Genomic DNA, 21,324 nt, shown 5'->3' on the forward strand with positions numbered 1-21,324 from the left:
AATTTACTACAGAAAGTATAAAATACCTGGGAATCTACCTGCCAAGACATTTAGAAGAACTATGCGGACACAACTATAAAACACTCTTTATAGAAATAAAGGCAATTCTAAATAATTAGAGAAATAGTAATTTCTCATGGGTAATCTGAGTGAATATAATAAAAATTACAACACAACTTGAGTTAATTTACTTATATATATTAATCAAACTACCAAAAAACTACTTTGTAGAGTACAATAAAATGGCAGAATTCATTTGGAGAAACAAAAAATCAAGAATATCAAGGGAATTAATGAAAAAAAGTGGCAAAGAAGAGGGCCAATAGTAGCAGACCTCAAAATACCAGTGCCCGAAGTACCATTTTGGTACTGGGTTGAAAATAGGTTTAGTTACTGGGTTAGGTTTAGTTCATATTATATAGAAGCAAATAAGGACAGTAGCATAAACCCAAACATCCCAGTTATTTGGACAAGAACTCACTGTTCAACAAAACCTGTTTGGTAAAATTTGAAAACAGTCTGATAGAAACTAGATACAGGGGGCAGAGCCAAGATGGTGCTGTGAAAGGAAGGAACTACTGGAGCCCTCTCACATATTCTCTCAGATACGTCTAAAAAAGTGAGTCCAAGCAGTTCGAGAGAGTTAGAGGCCACTAGTAGACTGAGAGGTAGGAGCGCCAGGCATGTGGATTGGCACCAGACCAAACTAACTGGGAACAGCAGAGGAATCCAGCCAGTCTGCTGCTCTGGGAGAGCACTGGGTGAGCAAAATGCCCTAGCAGGAGCAGGCCCAGGGCGGAAGTACCCGGCTACAGCTGCGATCGAGCCTCAGCCCAGGACGGGAGTCTGTCAGAGTGCAGAGCCTGCAGCCACGAGAGCAGCTAGCCCAGAGGCCTCCAACCCACAGTCTAAAGGTTTGAAACTCACCTTCTTGAACAGGTAAAACAGCTCATATCCCTCCCTTGAATAAACCCAGAGAATAAAATCTCAGGAGAAACAGAGGAGCCAGAAGCGGGGCTTCAGTAGCGAGAGAAGTGGGGGAGAGGGGCCTTCCTGTGGTGGCAGAAGGAGACTAGTACAGGAAGAGAGGTGTCCCAGCAGTCCCCACCTCAGCAGAACAACGAGAGTAACTGAGCCCCAGGGGGTGGAGCTAACTAACGTCTACACCAGGACCCCAGACTTGGCTTTGCACAGCCAGGGGAAGTGGCAGACACCAGCACAGACAAGAGCTGAGACCACCCATTCTGTAGAACAGTCAGGGGGAAGAGGAGACCACCCCCCCAGCAGTCAGACCACCCTTCCCCCACACCTCATGAAACCAGAGACCATAGCACATAAAGCTAGATCCTAACACAAGTAACTTGGGACAGAGTCCGCTGAGCCCTGGAAGCAGAGATCCACTTCAGAAACCAGGAGGGAAAAAAAAAACACCATGAAAAAGAATAGCAAGAAGCTTTCAAAGATGATAGATTCATATTATGGAGACAGGGATGATCAAAATGCCACTTCAGAAGAAGACAGCATGGTCACTACATCCACATCGGAAAACTCAAAAGGGAAAGTGAACTGGTCTCCAGACCTAAAAGCATTACTGGAAGAACTCAAAAAAAAAAAAAAAAAGAAATTGAGCAAGCCATCAATGAACTCCCTCGGAAAAAATCTCCAGGGCCAGATGGTTTTGCATGTGAATTTTATCAAACATTTAAAGAACAATTAATTCCTATCCTTTGTAGACTATTTGGGAAAATGGGTGAAGAAGGAGTCCTACCAAATTCTTTTTATGACACAAATATGGTACTAATACCTAAACCAGAAAGAGTCAAAACAGAGAAAGAAAATTATAGACCAATTTCCCTAATGAATATTGATGCAAAAGTTTTAAATAAAATGTTAGCAAAAAGATTGCAGCAACTTATCAGGAGAATAATACACTATGACCAGGTAGGATTTATTCCAGGAATGCAAGGTTGGTTCAGTATTAGGAAAACTATGAGCATAATTGATCATATCAATAATGAAACTGGCAGAAACCATATGATCATCTCAATAGATGCAGAAAAAGCCTTTGACAAAATACAACACCCATTCCTATAAAAACACTAAGAAAGTGTAGGAGTAAATGGAGCCTTCCTTAAAATTATAAATAGCATCTACCTAAAACCATCAACAAACATTATTTGTAATGGGGAAAAGCTAGATGCATTTCCAATAAGATCAGGGGTGAAACAAGGATGTCCACTATCACCCCTACTATTCAATTTCGTACTAGAAATGTTAGCTGTAGCAATAAGAGAAGAAAAAGAAATTGAAGGAATTAATTTTAATTCCTTCAAAAACTAAATTATCACTTTTTGCAGATGATATGGTGATTTACTTAGAGAATCCTAGAGAATCAAGAGAAAAACTACTTGAAATAATAAACAGCTTTAGCAAAGTTGCAGGATATAAAATAAACCCACATAAATCCTCGGCATTCCTATACATTACTAACAAAGCCCAACAGCAAGAGATAGAGAAATTCCATTCAAAGTTACTGTAGACGCTATAAAATATTCGGGAGTCTATCTGCCAAGACAAACCCAGGGCCTATATGAACATAATTATGAAACACGCTTCACACGAATAAAGTTCAGATCTAAATGAGTGGAAAAATATCAGTTGCTCATGGTTAGGCCGTGCTAATATGACAAAAATGACAATTTTCCCTAAATTAATTTATTCAATCGAATTGCCAAAAAATTATTTTACAGAGCTGGATAAAATAATAACAAAATTCATCTGGAAGAACAAGAGGTTTAGAATATCTAGGGAATTAATGAAAAGAAATGCTAGGGAAGGTGGCCTAGCCATACCAGATATTAAACTATACTATAAAGCAGCAGTCGTCAAAACTACCTAGTACTGGCTAAGAAACAGAGCTGTGGATCAGTGGAATAGAATAGGTACACAAGACACAGTAGTCAATGACTATAGCAATCTACTCTTTGATAAAGCCAAAGAATCCAGCTTCTGGGCTAAGAATTCACTATTTCACAAAAACTGTTGGGAAAATTGGAAAATGGTAGGGCAGAAACTGGGCATAAACCAATATCTTACACCATATACTAAAATAAAGTCAAAATGGGCTCATGATTTAGGAATAAAGGCTGATACTATAAGTAATTAGGGAGAGCAAGGAATTGTTTACCTATCCGATTTATGGAAAAGCAAAGAATTCATGACACAACAAGAGATAGAGAGCATTACAAAATACAAAATGGATAATTTTGATTATGTTAAATTGAAATGTTTTTGTATAAACAAAGCCAATGCAACAAAGATTAGGAGGGAAGTAGAAAATTTGGAGAAAATCTTTGCAACTAGTGTCTCTGATAAAGGTCTCATTTCTAAAATATACAGGGAACTGAGCCAAATCTATAGGAATACAAGTCATTCCCCAATTGAGAAATGGTCAAAGAATATGAACAGGCAGTTTTCAGAGGAAGAAATTAAAGATATCTATAGGCATATGAAAAAAATGCTCCAAATCACTACTGATTAGAGAAATACAAATCAAAACAACTCTTAGGTAACACATCTCTCCTGTCAGATTGGCTAACATGACAAAACAGGAAAATGATAAATGCTGGAGAGGATGTGAGAAAATAGGAACATTGTTACATTGCTGTTTGTTCTCTGCCTACCTAAATTTAAAAGTCATCATTACCAGGAATTAAATTATATGAATTTATTTAATTTTTGCTGCAACACCTGAGAAAGCTGGTTTTCTAGGGCATTGCAAATCATTTTAAGGGCTACAGTTTGCATCAGTGGAGAAAGCACCTACATGTATGGTCCTTTTATTATGCTTTTAATTCCAAAATACAAAATTTGCTAAAGTAAGCTTTAGACTCACTATTTAAATTGAAAAGGTGGTAAGGAATTGTGTTGTTTTTACTACTGTATACCATGTCTAGTTTACCTCCATGCTAAAGGATACTTTAATATTTGGTGAATGAATTTTTAACATGTAAAAGAAAAAACTAAGTCAATGTTTCTATAAACTTGTACATTGCTGTCTTTGTAGAATCCAGGAGTTGATGTCAGATGACCAGAGAGAAGCAGGCCGGATTCCTCGAACAATAGAATGTGAGCTTGTTCAGGACCTTGTAGATAGCTGTGTCCCAGGAGACATAGTCACCATTACAGGAATTGTTAAAGTGTCAAATACTGAAGAAGGTATACTATGAATTTTGCTTTATCTTTTCTTTCTTTCTTTCTTTTTTTTTTTTTGAAGAACTAATCTATTATCCTTTAGTAGCTATTCATTTTCTATCCACTTTTTATTAGGGATTGGAATATTTCCAAATCTAATTGTCAAATTCTAAGTTTTAGGCATAGTGTTTATTATGAAGGTGTAACATTTACTTTTATTTGAAGTTCCTTTTTTAGTTCACCCTGTCTTTTGATTTTGTAACTTGAATAAAGGGGAACTTTTAATTGTTTTAATTTTTCAGGTTCTCGAAATAAGAATGACAAATGCATGTTCCTCTTATACATTGAAGCAAATTCTGTAAGCAATAGCAAAGGACAAAAAACAAAAATTTCTGAAGACGGGGCAAGTTATGGAACATCTATGGAGTTTTCACTGAAAGATCTTTATGCTATCCAAGAGATTCAGTCTGAAGAAAACCTTTTTAAGCTTATTGTCAAGTAAGGATAAGTCGTTATTTTATGGGTTTTTTTTTTGTTTTTTTGGGGGGCGGGGTTGGCACGGCAATTGAGGTTAAGTGACTTGCCCAAGGTCACACAGCTAGTACATGTGTCAAATGTCTGAGGCCGGATTTGAACTCAGGTCCTCCTGACTCCAGGGCTGGTGCTCTATTCACTGCACCACCTAGCTGCCCCAATAAGTCGTTATTTTAATGCTTAAGTTAATATAACAACAGCCAGTACTGTGGAGGTGTAAAGCCAATAACAGCAGCACACAGGAGGGCTGCTAGCACAGATTCTTTGATCTGCTTTTCTAAAGAAATGCAACTTTAAGGGCTTAACAATCTTACTTTAATTAAACATACATATATCATTCACTTAGTTTAGGGGAAAAAGTCAGCATCCTGAACTTCGGTGCAAATACAAACAGAAATTGCAAACAGAGAAAATAACACAAATCAACAGACAGGCTTCTCACTTTCTGACCATAGCAATACATGCGTAGTTACCAGAGAGAGACACACCAACATCTGGGTTTTCAAAACTGTGGGGCTCCTTAACAGCTACCTAGAGTCTTGTCTGGCCAAATCACACAAACACTCTTCCAATGAGTGAGCCCCCAAAGCAAAATGCTAACCTCAGAGTATGTATACTGTTTCCAATCAAGGGCTTGATTCAATCAAAGACTCTTGATTCAAACAAAGGCAAGACTCAGGCACTTGATTGCCTTAGTACTGAGAAGCACTCCAAAAGAAAAAACAGCAAAAAGTCCCACTTTGCTTGCTATTACAGTTGAATGTTTGAATAATATATAATAATTTTTTTTATGTTATATCATACAGATCTCTTATTGTAGTGATTGTGCTTCATTACTATCTTGCCATGTCATTTCTGTTTTTGCTGTCTTTCTGAAAGAGTGCCCTGCACTTGGAGCCAACAGAGACCTGGGTTTCAATCCCACTTCTAAGAGTAGCAAGTCATTTAACTCTTCTAGGTTTCAGTCTCCCCATCTGTAAAGTAGAGATAATACTAGTGCCTACTCCACAGGTTTGTTGTGAAGAACAAATGAGAAAATGTATGTAAAGCATTTTACAAATCTTAAAGCATTGGATAAACTTCAGCTTTTACCTGTACTTTATATTCTGGAAAGTCAGTTGAGTACGCAAAGGATTGTTGTTTTAGGAATATAGATACTTTTCCAAGTAAAGTACTCTTCTAATACTTTATTCACTTTGATTTTTGTGCTTTGGACCCTTATTACCTCTTTTTTCTAAATTTGAAATGTTAATTAGATAATTCACCATTATTCATAAATCTTCACTGTGGCACTGATAATGCACCTAATATGGAAACTCTCCTCAGAGAGGTTAAATAACTGTCAAACCTTGCTAGCAAGTAAATATCAGAGGCAAGTTTTGAACTTGGGTTTCCCTGATTCTGAGGCCACTACTATGCCACACTTTGCCTCATAGCTCTTCAATTTTTTTTTGTTCTTAAACATTCAAAGATGCCACTCTGAGTAGGAAAACCACAAAAACTCGCAAAAGTAGAAATTAGTCTCTGAGCTATAGTTATAGTCACCACGATGCTGTTATTATCAGGGGAACTGGAAGAATCTAGCTTAGGACCTGAAATAGCCCGCAGTTTACTCTTCCCTTCTCCCAAACCCCTTCCATATAAATAAATATTTACCACTATATTTCTATGGCTCTTCTTAGATCATCATATTTATCTAATGCTGAATATTTATTTTTGTTAATTTGATTTTAGTTAATGATAGTTCACATTTATTTAGAATTTTATGTTTATACAAGTGTTTTTGTAGACATATCAATTAATTCCCACAGTAATTTTATGGGTATTATTGTCCTTTTAAAGACAAAAAATTTAGTATCATAGAAGTCAAATTAATTGCCTAAGACTCTAGGATCATAGATTTAAAACTGGAAAAGACCTTAGAGAGGATTATTTCAACCTTTCATTTTCCAGATTAGATAACAGATTTATGGGACTTGCCCAAGTAACGGAAACAGGATTTGGACCAGGTTCTCAGATTCCAAATCCAGTTCTCTTTCTACTGCCCCGTTCTACCATGATAGTATGTAGAAGGTCAGAACTTTTGACATAGATTGATTTTTCTACTATGCAACTTTGCTTTTTTAAGTGAATATGACAATTGTGTGATTTTTTTCCTATTGTTTTCTTTCAAGTCTACCTCTTCCTATTCCCATTCTTTGAAACTTCAACATGAGCTATGGACCACCAGTCATGTTGGAACAGAGTAGGCAATAAATGGTTACATGTTAAAAAAAAAAGTTGGGGGGAGTATATGTAATAAAATTTAGTAAAAATTGGTACAATTGACAATCTTGGTTTTTATTGTAATTATAATAATAGTTGCTAGCATTTATATAGCTTTATATAAGGTTCACAAAACACTATATTTTTTTTATCTTATTTTATTTTCACAACAACCCTGGGAGGTAGGTGCTGTTATCTTCATTTTATAGATGAAAAAACTGAGGGAGGCAGAGGCTAAATAACTTACTGAAAGCCACACAGCTTGTTAGTTTCTGAGGCAGTATTCTAGCTTGGTCTTCCTGACTCCCAAGTACAGTGTTCTGTCCTCTATGCCACATTGTATATCTTGTTTTTCTAATAGAAACAGGTTGCATGTTCACTGTTGCATATTCATACATAGTTTTGCTTATATAACTCTCCATCTTGTCATTTTCAGTATATTGTTATTCATATCCAGTTGATCATTTAATCCTCCTCAATAACTTAGCTATCAAAACATATATGTCAGCATGCACATTAGTGTTAAATTTCATTTAATACAATACATTTGTTTTACAACCAAAAACCACTTTAAAGTCTAGTTCTGGAAAAGACTTAGGAAAGGGTATAATTCACTTAAGATAATTAAAGTGCTTATTGAGTGCCTTGACTCTGTGCAGACTTGAAGTATTTGAAATAGTCTTCCTTTTTTTAGATTAGCATATGTCACTAAGGAAGAATTTTGAGAACTTATATCATAGTAAAAGTTGTCGAATTTTTTTTCAGGAAATTTTTTTGTTTTTGGAAAAAATAGCAAGTGAAAATTATATAAGAGATGATAGTTAAATTTTTTTAAAAGGATAATGAAGTTTGACAGTATTTCAAACCTAGTTCTTTTTGTTTTTCAGCTCACTTTGCCCAGTAATTTTTGGTCATGAAGTAAGTATTATACATTGTTTAATTTTGTTCTTATTTTTAAATGAAAATCTACTGTCTTCATTTAGGAAATGTAGCCTCCGAAGAATTTTGAAAATAGATGTAAAATAGCCAGATATATAAAAATAACTCATTTTAATTGATATGAATTTTTAATTTAATTATTTCTTAATTCAGCCTGTATATAACTTGCTTTGTATATATTTGTTTGCAAGTTGTCTCCCCCATAGACTGTATGCTACTTGAGGATAGGGTCTCTTTTGCTTCTTTTTTGTATCCTCAGCATTTAACATGGTACCTGGCACACAGTAGGTTCTTAACAAATATTTACTGATTGATTTTTTTCCCTCCTTTATGTAGTTACCTCAATCATTACCTTCACAAATTAATGTTGTAAACTTACAGTGTAGTCTTAGTAGTAGTCACCTTCAGGAAAATTAAGCAGATAGTACATGAGATAAGCTCTTGTTATAATTTCAGAAGGAAATAGCAGGTAAAAAGCAGTTGTTAAGTTTTTGCCTCATTTTTGACCAGTTTTTTTTTATACCCTAGCTTGTTAAAGCTGGTTTGGCATTAGCACTCTTTGGAGGATGCCAGAAGTATGTGGATGACAAAAACAGAATTCCAGTTCGAGGAGACCCACACATCCTAGTGGTTGGAGATCCAGGATTGGGAAAGAGTCAGATGCTACAAGTAGGCTATCACTCACTGCTTGGAGATTTTACTTGTAATACGCAAGTATAATTCATAATTATCTCTTAAAACTACCATTTTCCATATGGAATAAAAGCTCTTAATATAAGATTGAATAGTTAAGATGCACCTCAAGTGCCACTGGCCTTTGCTCATTCCCTCAGTTGTTAATACCTCCCCCCCACCTCCCACCATTTTGTTTGTTTTGTACATGTCCTGTATTTATTTGTTTGTGAATGTATGATAACTCTCCTGGAGAATTCAAACTCAAGGAGGACAGGCAGGACTGTCCCTACTTTTGTATTTGCAACCCTAGGACCTTGTACATATGCATTTTTAGTGTTTTTGGTATGACTATATAATACATTTATTCTATCAGGTTTATTCTGTATATGATAAGCATTTTTCCTTGGATGTGATTTGTTGCATAATTTAAAATTTGTGTATTAAATCAGGGAGGTAACTCTCTTATTGGTCCTTCCTTTCAAATTGCAATTACCTGCCTACAATTGACTGTAGCTCAAGTAAGTAGATGTCCTATCATTCATATTCCTTGGTTTAAAATTCCTGTCTTCCCTGCCCATTGCCTTGCTTTTATTATATGAGGTGAGTTTGCTGATGATGAGACCGAAGTAAAAATCAAGGAAGTACAGTAGCATCACCAGCTGGCCTTTTAATTGTAATTGTTTGTGACTATAAAAGCTGAGCAGCTACTGAACCTTCAGATAATTTTAATGTCAAAATTTTGATTTACCTAGTCCTTAATTAAAGATGACAAGTAGCCCAGGGTTTTATATTTTCTTTATATTCTTTATTGCACATATTGTGTAATAAAAGCCTGACACATAGTAAACACATATTTTATGCTTTTTCTTTCATTCCATTGTGTAATCTTTTTTTGTATACTTCTGATTGTTTTCATTAAGAATAATAATTACAATATAGGTGACAGTACACAGTAGAGCTTTAAAGTTTGTAAAGTATTTTACATATTTTATCTCATTTTATCCTCAAATAAACTTTATAAAGTGGGTGCTAGTGTTATCTCCTTTTTAAAAAATGAGTAAAATGAGCCTTAGTACCCAGAATTATACAACTACTAGATGTGTGAGGTAGTATTCAAACCTATGTCTTTTTTACTGAAAGTCCAGCGTTTTGTCCACAGAACCGTACTGCTCTTGAGGCCTGAAGTGTTAACCACTACTTTATCATACTTTGACCAAAAGTTTGGTACCAGTTGTAAGCTATTCATATCATTTTTACAAATATATTTTATAGATTACTTATTGTACAGAATTTTTTCTTATATATATATTTTTGTTTATAACTTATAAAATTTTCATCCTTCCCAATTCTTTTTCAAAAATCATTGTGACAGTCTCTATGTAGTAATGATTCATTTAGCAGTCCTGAATAATACCAGTGAAATTGCTCATATTTGAGGCAGATTTTAATTCTGAACTAATGTTTTCATCAAAACTTGGGTTTGTGAATGTAGTTTTATGTGTTGCATAGTCTTTTGTTTAAAATATTTAGTTTTATTTTAGTCTCTATAGCTACATTTTTAAAAAAATTATTTAAGCTGTTTTTACAATTAATATTTTAATTACCACATTCTGGGAAATGTTATTTGTTTATGTCAAATTATAGATAGGAGCACTCCATTTACTTTTTTTTCCAAGTTGCCTTTGTGACGTACTTTAATTGAATGTTCTGAATTAGGCAGGATTATGAATCTCAGCTGGAATTCCCTTAGAGTCCTGACTGTCCCATACATTGAATCTAAATTCAAGCATTCCTAAAAAGGTTGTACAGTTTCTTAGTGGCCTCTCCTAACAGTCTATTTTGTAAGACACTCTTTAGAAATTTAGAGCCTAGCATAGTGCTTTACACAAAGCAGTAGATGCTTAAAATATTTGTTGAGTTGAATTGAAAAATGACAACTACTACTTTTGCCATTTGAACTTAAACATTAATTTATTAAACAAATATAGTTATTAAGTATCTACTACATGTAAAGCATGCTTGAGAATACCAAAATTAATAAGACGTAGTCCCTTCTGTCACTATGTTTTATAGTCTGATAAAGCAAGTAACAAATACAACCGTGTTGTAATGTAGAATGTGAAAGTCCAATACAAGGTACAAATTTGTCAATCAAAAATCATTTATTAAGTGCCAAATGTGTCAGGCCCTGTGCCAGTCATTGAAGGTGCAAATAAGGGTAAAATCAGTCTTCTTCCTTAAGAAGCATATGTTCTAATGGAGGAGACAACAAATAAAATAACCAGGCACCTACAAGAAATACATAGAATAGATGGAAGTTAATATGAGATAGGAAGGTGCTTTCAGGTGAGAGGGAGACAAAAAAAGGCCTCCTGCAGTGGCAGGTACTTGAGCTGAATCCTGAATGAAGCCAGAAAAACCAAGAGGTGGAGGTAAAGCATTTTAGGCATGGGTACAGCCAGTGCAAGAATGTGGAGTCACGAGATGGAGTGTCATGTTTGAGGAACAGCAGGTAGGCCAGTGTAACTAAAACATAAAGTGTGTAGAGGTGAATAAAGTGTAAGAAGACTGGAAGGGCAGGGTGGGACCAGGTTATGTAAAGATTTGAGTGTCAAACAGAGGAGTTTATATTTGACTCTGGATGTAAGAGGAAGTCACTGGAGCTTATAGAGCAGGGAAATAATTTATTCCACCAGGATTAGTGAGGGGTGAAGGGTGTAATGTGAGAGAAACTGTAGCTAGCTACACTAGCTAGCACTAGAAAAGGTGTCAATAGATATAGTTTCATAAGGAATTAGCCATGTCTTTGTAAGGGCCAGAAGATAGAAAGAGGTGTTGGGGGGAAGGGGTAGAAGAGGTTTAAGGTGAAAGTTTGTAAATGATGGAGTAGGTATTCCAGAGGGCACAAGGAAGGGATAGGCAGATCCAGGGTGAGACAGAGTAGGGGAGGAGGAGATAAGGTTAAGGTAGAAGAGGTAGTGAGTTAAGTTTTGTATACTGGCAACCTAGAGTTCAAAATCACTGGGACAGGGAGACTATGAGAATATGAGACCATGCCAACAACTTAGCAGTGAGTCCAAGTGATTAGGAAAAAGACAATTGAGGTTAGCAGAAGATCAGATCATTCTGAGATCTTTGCTTGAAGTTCAGCCTTCTGACAGGCGATAATGTGTCCTTTGAGACTCCTCGAAGCCCTCATGGGAAGCAGTAGCAGGTAGAGGTTTAGGAGCCTGGTCAGGAGGTAGGGGGAACTATCTTTTCCTGGAGAAGACCCTAGAGGGCAAGAAATGGAAGAAATGGAAGAGATCAGTGGGCAGCCTGGCATTGGAAGTGGTCCTGAAGTAGGGATCCACCAAAGCATAGGAATCCAGAAGATGGGAAAATTACTTCCTGAGATTGAGGTTAGGGAAAGCTTGATGGTGAAGTTGTCATTTGAACTTGGCCTTGAAGAATATGTTTGAATTGAACAGGTGGGGAAAATGTTCCAGATAAAACAAATAGGGAATGCTCAGAGAATAGCTAATGGCTGGGGGAAAGTAGAAGTAATTGGGCTGGAAAGTCAGGTTTCAGCCAAAGCTTGGAGTGTAGAATGTCTTGAATATTAGGAGGAATGCAGACTTTTCTTGGAAGCCCATTTTGGCAGCATTCAAAGTTTCTGAATAGAAGCATGATCAAAACTTTGCTTTGAGAATGTTCTACCACCAGAATGATGAATCAGTAGAGGGAAGACTAAAGACTGGAAGACCAGTAATAGACTTGGATAGAAATAATAAGGAACCAAAACTGTGGAGGGGGCAGAGGAAATGGAGAGGAATTGGTTTTCATAAGAGGTATATAAAGGTAGAATCAAGAAAAGTTAGCAATTAATCAGTAATGAAGGAAGGTTTGAGAATTCAGAGATGACACAAAATATATTATTTTTTGGTATGTTCACTTTTTTCTTTTCTTTTAGTGGCCTTACCTTATTTTCCTTAGGCAGTGTGTAACGTTGCCCCACGTGGTGTTTATGTTTGTGGTAATACAACTACTTCATCTGGTCTGACTGTCACACTTTCGAAAGATAGTGCATCTGGAGACTTTGCATTAGAAGCTGGTGCCCTGGTACTTGGTGATCAAGGTAAGAAAAAAAATGAAGCCAAGTTCAGTAGACTAATGGTTCTTTATTATTTTCCTTCCCTAAAATCCTGTCTATCATTTTTGATGTACTGCTTGCATAGCATTAGCATACGTGGATACTTCAATAATTGGCAGCAAATGGTGCCAACTTTTAGTTTTTAGTATTTTGAAAAGGGTGGCAATTATTTGTTTGGAAATGGCACCACACAATTCAGAGAGATGCACGCTCTGGGGCAGCCACTAAACATCTTTAACCTAATCTCCAGGTGCGTTTCCTTCCAAGCTTATTTTCCCCCATGTAAAAAATTGTATGATTCTGGATTTTCAGAAATGCCCATAATGTAGTTATGGGCATCATTTACTAAATATTGATTAATTTGAAATTGATATCAAATAAAAATGTTTAAAATTATAATTTATTTAAAACTGGTTTTGTGGAAAGCAAATTATTTATTGTTATCAGTACTCATTGTGAATGTTAGCAGGCATTGAGTATGAAAACTGGCAGTTTGATGTATGTATTATATCATGAAGAGAATTATTGTACATACTACAGTTAAACACACAAACATCTCTATACATTTCACCAACATAGAGTACAATTCAATAAGTGCTTAAAAGTCATCTAAATTAAAGATCAGTGGAATTATGATATTGGAACAGTGAATCACATCTCAAAATTTGTGGATTGTTTTGTGTTAAACCAGGGGTGGGGAACCTGTGGCCTTCTAGGTCATTGGGTACAGTCTTTTGACTGAATCCAAGTTTTATAGAACAAATCCTTTTATTAAGGGGATATACTCTATGAAGTTTGGATTCAGTCAAAGGGCTGCACTTGAGGACCTAGAAGGTCACATGTGGCCTTGAAGCCACAGATTCCCTACCCATTTTAGACAAATAAAAGAGCTGCTTGCATTAAAAAAAATGAAAAATTTAAGGTTTTATTTCATCCTTATATGTTGTTTAAAAATTATTCTGTTACACTAGTTCATAATTGTGAAAGTTACTGCAAATCTAAAAATTCTTTTTAAAAATTTGTGGACAAATTGAGTATTTATGTGGATCTCAATACATATATAGAAAATCCTCATAAAATGTTGATATGGATAGGAAGTAGGCGTATTGATCAGTAAGTGTTGATTCTCTCTCAGTAACCCTTTTAGGTACTAATAAGGTCCAAGATTTTTACCATGCCATTGGTATCTTCCTCTTCTTCAGTTATCTTTTTTTTAATTTAATATTTTATTTTTTCCCCAATTACATGTAAAAACAATTGTAACATTCTGTTTTCAAATTTTAAATTTCAAATTCTCTCTCTCCCTCTTCTCCCCCCTCATTGAGAAGGCCAGCAGTTTGACATAGATTATACACGTGTAGTCATGCAAAACACATTTCCATGTAAGTCGTTCTGTGAAAGACAATACAGGCCCCCCCCCCAAAAAAAAAAACCAACAAGAAAAATAAAGTAAAGTAAAAGTATCTTTGATATGCATTCAGGCTCTACCAGTTCTTTCTCTGAAGATGGATAGCACCTTTCATCATAAGTCCTTCAGAATTGTCTTGGATCATTGCTGAGAATAGTTAAGTAATTCACAGTAGTTCATCATACAATATTGCTCTTACTGTGTACAATGTTCTTCTGGTTCTGCTCATTTCACTTTGCATCAGTTCATGTAAGTCTTTCCAGGTTTTTCTGAGAGCATCCTGCTCCTCATTTCTTATGGCAGTCACAATCATATACAACAACTTGTTTAGCCATTCTCCAATTGATGGACATCCCTTCACTTTCCAGTTCTTTGCCACCACAAAAAGAACTGCTATTGTACATGTAAGTCCTTTTCCTTTTTGTTTTTTATCTCTTTGGGATAAAGACCTAGTAGTAGTATTGCTTGGCCAAAGGGTATGCATGATTTTATAGCCCTTTGGGCATAGTTCCAAATTGCTCTCCAGAATGGCTGAATATATGAATGTATGAAAAAACAGTCAGCAACTTGGTAAAAGAGGCACAAAAAATATTGAGAAAAACACCACCAGCAGTGCATTTGTATTTTAATTTTCCCACATTCCCTCCTACACTTGTCATTTTTCTTTTCTGTCATATTAGCCAATCTGATAGGTTTTTGGTGGAAGTTCAGAGTTGTTTTAATTTGCTTAATTTGCAATTTTTAATCAATTAGTGATTTAGAATACTTTTTCATATGATTAGATAGTTTTGATTACTTTGTCTGAAAACTGCCTGTCCAATCCTCTGACCATTTATCATTTGAGGAATGGTTCTGAGGTCTTTCTCTCAGAAACTTGCTGTAAAAAGTTTTTTTCACAGTAATGATTACCAATTATGTATTTCCCTCCATCCTATTTTCCCACTATTTATCCTGCTCGCGCTCTCTCTCTCTCTCTCTCTCTGTCTCTCTCTTTGTCTCTCTCCTTTCACCCTGTCCATTCTCAAGTCTACCCTCCCTTCTATCAGCCTGCCTCCCCTTTCTCTTTTCCCCTGCCCCTCTTACTTTTCCTGTATGGTACGATGCATTTCTACAATCAACTTTGTGTGTATATTATTCTCTCTTTTAGCCAATTCTGATGAGAGCACGGTTCATGTTTTCCTCTCCCCCTTCTCCCATCTTCCCCTCCATTGTAAAATCTCTTTTGAGCCTCTTTTATGTGAGATAATTTACCCCATTCTACCTCTTCCTTTCCCCTTCTCCTAGTGCATTCTTCTTTCTTGCCCTTTAATTTTTTTTTTTAGATAATCATTCCATCATATTCAACTCTTATCTGTGCTTTCTGTCTATGTATATTCCTTCTTAACTTTCCTAATAATGAGAAAGTTTTGGGGAGTTACAAGTATCATTTTCTGGTGAGGAAATATAAACATTTTAACCTTATCGAATCCTTTATGACTTCTCTTTCCTGTTTACCTTTTTATCCTTCTTTTGAGTCTTGTATTTGAAAGTCAGATTTTCTATTCAGCTCTGGTCTTTTCATCAGGAATGCTTCAAAGTCCTCTATTTCATTGAATTTCCATTTTTTTCCTTCATTTTTTTTCCCATAAAGGATTATACTCAGTTCTGCTGGATAGGTGATTCTTAGTTCTAATCCTAACTCTTTTGCCCTCCAGAATATGAGATTCCACGCTCTCCAGTCCTTTAATATAGAAATTGCTGAATCTTGTGTTATCCTGACTGTGGCTCCATGATATAGGAATTATTTCTTTTTAGCTGCTTGCAGTATTTTCTCCTTGACCTGAGAGCTCTGGAATCTGGCTATAATATTCCTGAGAGTTTTCATTTTGAGATTTCTTTCAAGAGGGGATCAGTATAGTCTTTCAATTTCTATTTCACCCTCCGATTCTAGAATATCAGGTCACTTTTCCTTGATAATTTCTTAAAAGATTATGTCTAGGGGCATTTTTTGATCATAGCTTTCAGGTGGTCCAATAATTTTTAAATTATCTCTCCTGGATCTATTTTCCAGGTCAGCTGTTTTTCCGATGAGGTATTTCACATTTTCTTCTATTTTTCATTCTTTTTGAATTTGTTTTATTGATTCTTGATGTCTCATAGAGTTATTAGCTCCTACTTGCCCAATTCTAATTTTTAAAGAATTATTTTCTTCAGTGAGTTTTTGTACCTTCTTTTCTTCCTTTTCCATTTTGCCAATTCTGCTTTTTAGGAAGCACTTTTCTTCAGTGCATTTTTGTATATCTTTTTCCATTTGGCCAATTCTGCTTTTCAAGGCATTCTTCTCTTCTTTGGGTTTTGTGCCTCTTTTACTATTTGGCCTATTGTGTTTTTTAAAATGGCATTTTTCTCAATATTTTTTGTGCCTCTTTTACCAAGTTGCTGACTGTTTTTTCATACATCACTCTCATTTCTCTTCCCAATTTTTCCTCTACCTCGCTTAATTTTTAAAATCCTTTTTTGAGCTCTTTGTGGCCTGGAACCAGTTCATATTTTTCTTTGAGGCTTTGGATGTAGGAATTTTGACTTTGTTGTCTTCTTCTGAGTATGTGTTTTGATATTCCTTGTCACCATAGTAACTTTCTATAGTCAGGATCTTTTTCAGCTGTTTGCTCATTTCCTAGCCTATTTTTTTAATTATTCATTTATTTTAAACCAAAATACACAATAAGAAAAGAAAAAAAGGGGCAGCTAGGTGGCACAGTTTATAGAGCATGGACCCTGGAGTCAAGAGGACCTGAGTTCAAATCTGGCCTCAGACACTTGACACTTACTAGTTGTGTGACCTTGGGGAAGTCATTTAAGCCCAATTGCCTTGCCTTCCTCCTTCAAAAAAAAAAACATATTATAAACTTAAATACACAATAAGAAAAGAAAAAAAGCATTGGTATGTGCACAGCAGAACATAAGAAAGGATTCAAAATATACAGTAGTGAATTTCCATTTTAAGAAAGCCTATATAATAAATACTACACATTGTGTTCGGAGCTGTCCATCTTTTCTTTGCTTCCTTGTAAGTTTTCTTTTGTCCTCTGCTATGCACTTTTTATTTTGTTCTTTTTTCCCCCTTCTTTCCCTTCCCTCCCCCAAGAAGACTACATTTAAGTGTGGATATGTACACATACACACGCATATACATATGCACACAAACCTCTGATACATATACACCTACTTGCACTTATATGTACATACACATACTTAGATATCTATAATCATACTCATATATAGACATATGCATTCATATGCATCTGTGTAATACCACATTATACTTGTTTGTCCATTGTTTCTCTGAGGGTGGATAACATCTTCCTTCATAAGTCCAAGTCTTTCCATATTTTTCTAAGTCCACCAACTCATCATTTTCTACATCACAGCAATATTCCAACATTTTACTGTCTAGCCATTTTAAATAGTCTAAAACAATATTGCTTAATGTGGCTGACCTATTGTGTAGTTTCCATATTTTTCTCTTTTGATTAAATCTATTTTAGCTTTAACTTTGTCTGAGAGCATGATTACTATCCCTGGATTTTTTTCCCTAATAAATTCTACTCTTGATCTTTATTTTATATTTGTGTGTCTTATTTCCTATCCCTCCTGACTCCTCTACTTTAATTCTACCCCCTATCTTGCTTTCCTATTACTTAACTTACCCCCTCATCCAAAGATCCCTCCCTTATCATCTCCCCCCATACCTTTTCCCTTTACTCTCTTGTTTCTGTCTAAATTTAGAAGACTTTTATAGTCTTCCAAATATCTTATTCCATCTTTATCCCATTCCCATTAATCTAGGCCCTTTCTATACCCCCCCCCCTTATCCTATTACCTCACCCTCTTATTTCCTTCTAAATGTTCTTTTTCCCAAATCTGACGAGTAGGGTTCCTTCTAAAAACCCCTCATTCTCCCCCCCTCCCTTTAGCTTTTTCTTTTCTTTCTGAATTTAGAAGACTTTTATACCCTTCTAGATATATGTGTATTGTTTCCTCTTTAACCCATTCCCAATGAGAGTAGGGTTCCAGAACTACCAGCCCTCCTCCCCCATATGATTCCTCTGTGTCACTTCTTCCTCTTGCACCTCCCTTATATATGATAATTATTCTTTTCCTAAATTGTTTTACTTTTTAGAATCACACCATACTCACTTCTCCCCCACCTTTCTTTTGAGTTACCCAATTAATAATAATAATCCTAGATATGTTTTACATTTCCTCATATAAAAAGTAAAGTCTGTCCTTATTGAGTCCCTTTTAATTAGTCTTTGATGTATATCTTATATTTCTCTTGGATCTCATATGCCAAATTTTCTATTAAGTTTATTTTTGGGGGTTTTTTTTGCAACAAAATCCTGAAAATCTGGCAAATCATTGAATGCCCCATTTTTATTTGGAATTATGCTTAACTTTGCTGTATATGATATTTTCAGCTGCAACTCCAGTTCCTTTGCTCTTCAGTATATTAGTGTTACAAGATCTGCAGTTAGTGTTGCCACTGCTAGGTCTTTTTTTCTTTTTTTTGATCATAGCTTTCAGGTAGTCTGATTATTCTTATGTTTTCTCTTCTTGATCTCTTCTCCAGGTCATTTGTTTTTCTTGTGTTTCACATTCTCTTCTATTTTTTCATCCTTTATATTTTGTTTTATTATTTTGTAGTCTCTTATAACTTCACTGACTTCCCCTTGCCCAATTCTAAGTTTTAAGGAGTCATTTTCTTCCTTAAGATTCTGGATCTTCTTTTCCAGTTGTTTGACTTTCTTTTCATAATCTCCTTGTTTTTCTTGGATTTAAAAAAAAACAAAACATTCCAGCCTATTTTTTGACTTCTAATTCTATGCTAAAATGGGGTTCTGCTTCTGGAGTGGGGGGGGCACAGTCTCAAGCTTCAGGTTTTTTTGTGCAGCTGTTTTCAGAGGTAATTCTAGGGACCTCTAAGTTTTCAGTTCTTCCAGGATGGTATGATATGAGGAGAGGTGTGCTTACCACTTTCCTGTACTTGTTCACTGGTCTGTGAGCAACCACAAGCACTCTTTTCCACCCTGGAACAGTGACCCAGGGTCCCTGCTCCCCTGCTGCTGCAAGCTCTGGTATGTTAGTGCTCCTCCTCATCCTGGGACTGAGACCCAGGACTGTGACCCTCATCTGAGTATGGGCAAGACAACAGAGTCCTGCCCCCAGCAGAGAGACCCCTGTAATCTCTTTCTGACCAGTTGTTCAACCCCATTATTGTCTGCGCTGAGAAGTCTGGAAACTGCCACTGCTGCCATTGATTTAGCTACCTCCAAGGCCTGGGGTCAGGTCTGTGCTGGACTACACTCCACTCTCACCCTGGTGCAACAGACCTTTCCTGCCAACCTTCTAAGTTGTCTTGGGCTGGAAAATTGTTTCACTAAATCCCTTTGTGGGTTCTGGCTCTCTAGAATTCGTTTTGAGCTGTTATTTAAAGGCATCTGGAGGGGTTTGGCAAAGAGCTCAGGTGAGTCCCCACCTTTTCTCTGCCATTTTGCTGCCAAACCTCGATTATCTTATAAATAAACACTTAGAATCATCTAAATTGTGCTGTCCCTAGCACACACTTTTTCAGTAGTTCCCAAATTACAGTAACTCTTCAGAATAGCTACATATAAAAACTTTGAGGGTAATAGTTTGTGTGGATAATTTTTACTTATCATAAGCTATATTAACTACCAGAAACATTTAACTTATAATCAGCATCTAGAATCATCTATATTAAAAGTAGCAGTTTTATCATAAATAGTCAATGTTAGAACTGGAAGAGGCCTTTTTAAGCCTACTACCTTCTCAGTTTGTGGAGGAAGAAACTAAAGTCTAAGGGTTAAATTACTTTGTTAAGATCACACAGGTATTAAATAGCAGGTCTAGTATTTGAACCCAGTTCCTATGAATCCAAATTCAGTACTGAAAATTAAATGTTGTAATTGATAATTTTAAAAAACACATAGCTAATGGTTTGATATTTTATTTAGATGACTTTTAAGCACTTTTTGAAATGAACTCTGTGATAGTACAATGTACAATAAATGGTTTGTTATGAGTGATACTGGTGTTATGTAACATTTGTGTTTCGCTATTAGTATGAACAACAATTCTCTTCATCAAAACAGGGAAATGTTAAATGTTGGAGAAGATGTGGGAACATTGGAATACTAATGCATTGTTGGTGGAATTGTGAACTGATCTAACCATTCTGGAGAAGAGTTTGGAACTATGCCCAAAGGGCTATAAAACTGTACATACCCTTTGACCCAGCAATACCACTTCTAGATCTATATCCCAAAGAGATCATAAAAAGGGGAAAAGGGCCCACATGTACAAAAATATTTATAGCAGCTCTTTTTGTGGTGGAAAAGAATTCAAATTTGAGTAGATTCCCCCTCTATTGTAGTATATGAATGTAATGGAATACTATTGTTCCATAAGAAATGGTGAGCAGGTGGATTTCAGGAAAACCTGGAAAGACTTGCATGAACTGATGCTGAGTGAAGTGAGCAGAAGCAGGAGAACATTATACATTGTGCTATGAACAACTTTGTTAGACTTAGCTCTTCTGAGTAATGCAGTGATCTAAGACAATTCCAAAAGACTCATGATAGAAAATGCTATCCACATCCAGAGAAAAAACTATGAAGTCTGAATGCAGATCACAGAATACTATTTTCTCTTTTTTGTTTTTATGTTTTTTTCTTTCTCATGGTTTTTCCCTTTTGTTCTAATTCTTCTTCCACAACCTGACTAGTGCGGAAATATGTTTAATATGATTGTACATGCATAGCCTATATCATATTGCATGCTGTCTTGGGGAGGGGGAAGTGGAGGGAGGGTGGAAAATTTAGAACTCAAAATCTTAGTGAATGTTGAAAACTAAAAAATAAGTTAATTAATGAAAAAAAAAATTTTCTTCCTCATGTAATGTTTACTATATGATTTTTCTTACTTCAAACTGCCAGAAACTAATAGATCATTTACTGCAAAATTCTAGATACTTAAAGAAATAGTGTCATCTTTCAACTTGAACTACTTAGATTTAATGTGTGTTAAGTGTAAGGTATTAGGTTATTGATTATGCATTTGTTTTTAAATTGTAATCTAGTTAAATGTTTATATTTATTAGTTTGTTTAATATTTA

General features: G+C 35.6%; 1 protein-coding gene across 2 annotated transcripts in view; it reads left to right on the forward strand.

The window, feature by feature from the left end:
• MCM8 (minichromosome maintenance 8 homologous recombination repair factor) overlaps positions 1-21,324 on the forward strand; it is a 60,579-nt gene that overhangs the window by 23,351 nt on the left and 15,904 nt on the right. For both annotated transcript variants that reach the window (XM_036751687.1, XM_036751686.1), the window contains exons 9-13: positions 4,067-4,218; positions 4,497-4,692; positions 7,881-7,911; positions 8,461-8,601; positions 12,583-12,724. In XM_036751687.1, coding sequence (XP_036607582.1) covers positions 4,067-4,218; positions 4,497-4,692; positions 7,881-7,911; positions 8,461-8,601; positions 12,583-12,724 — 662 coding nt within the window. The remainder of the gene's footprint in view (positions 1-4,066; positions 4,219-4,496; positions 4,693-7,880; positions 7,912-8,460; positions 8,602-12,582; positions 12,725-21,324) is intronic.

The sequence above is a fragment of the Trichosurus vulpecula genome, chromosome 3 (assembly GCF_011100635.1).
Source record: "Trichosurus vulpecula isolate mTriVul1 chromosome 3, mTriVul1.pri, whole genome shotgun sequence".
In the NCBI taxonomy this organism is placed as follows: Eukaryota; Metazoa; Chordata; class Mammalia; order Diprotodontia; family Phalangeridae; genus Trichosurus; species Trichosurus vulpecula.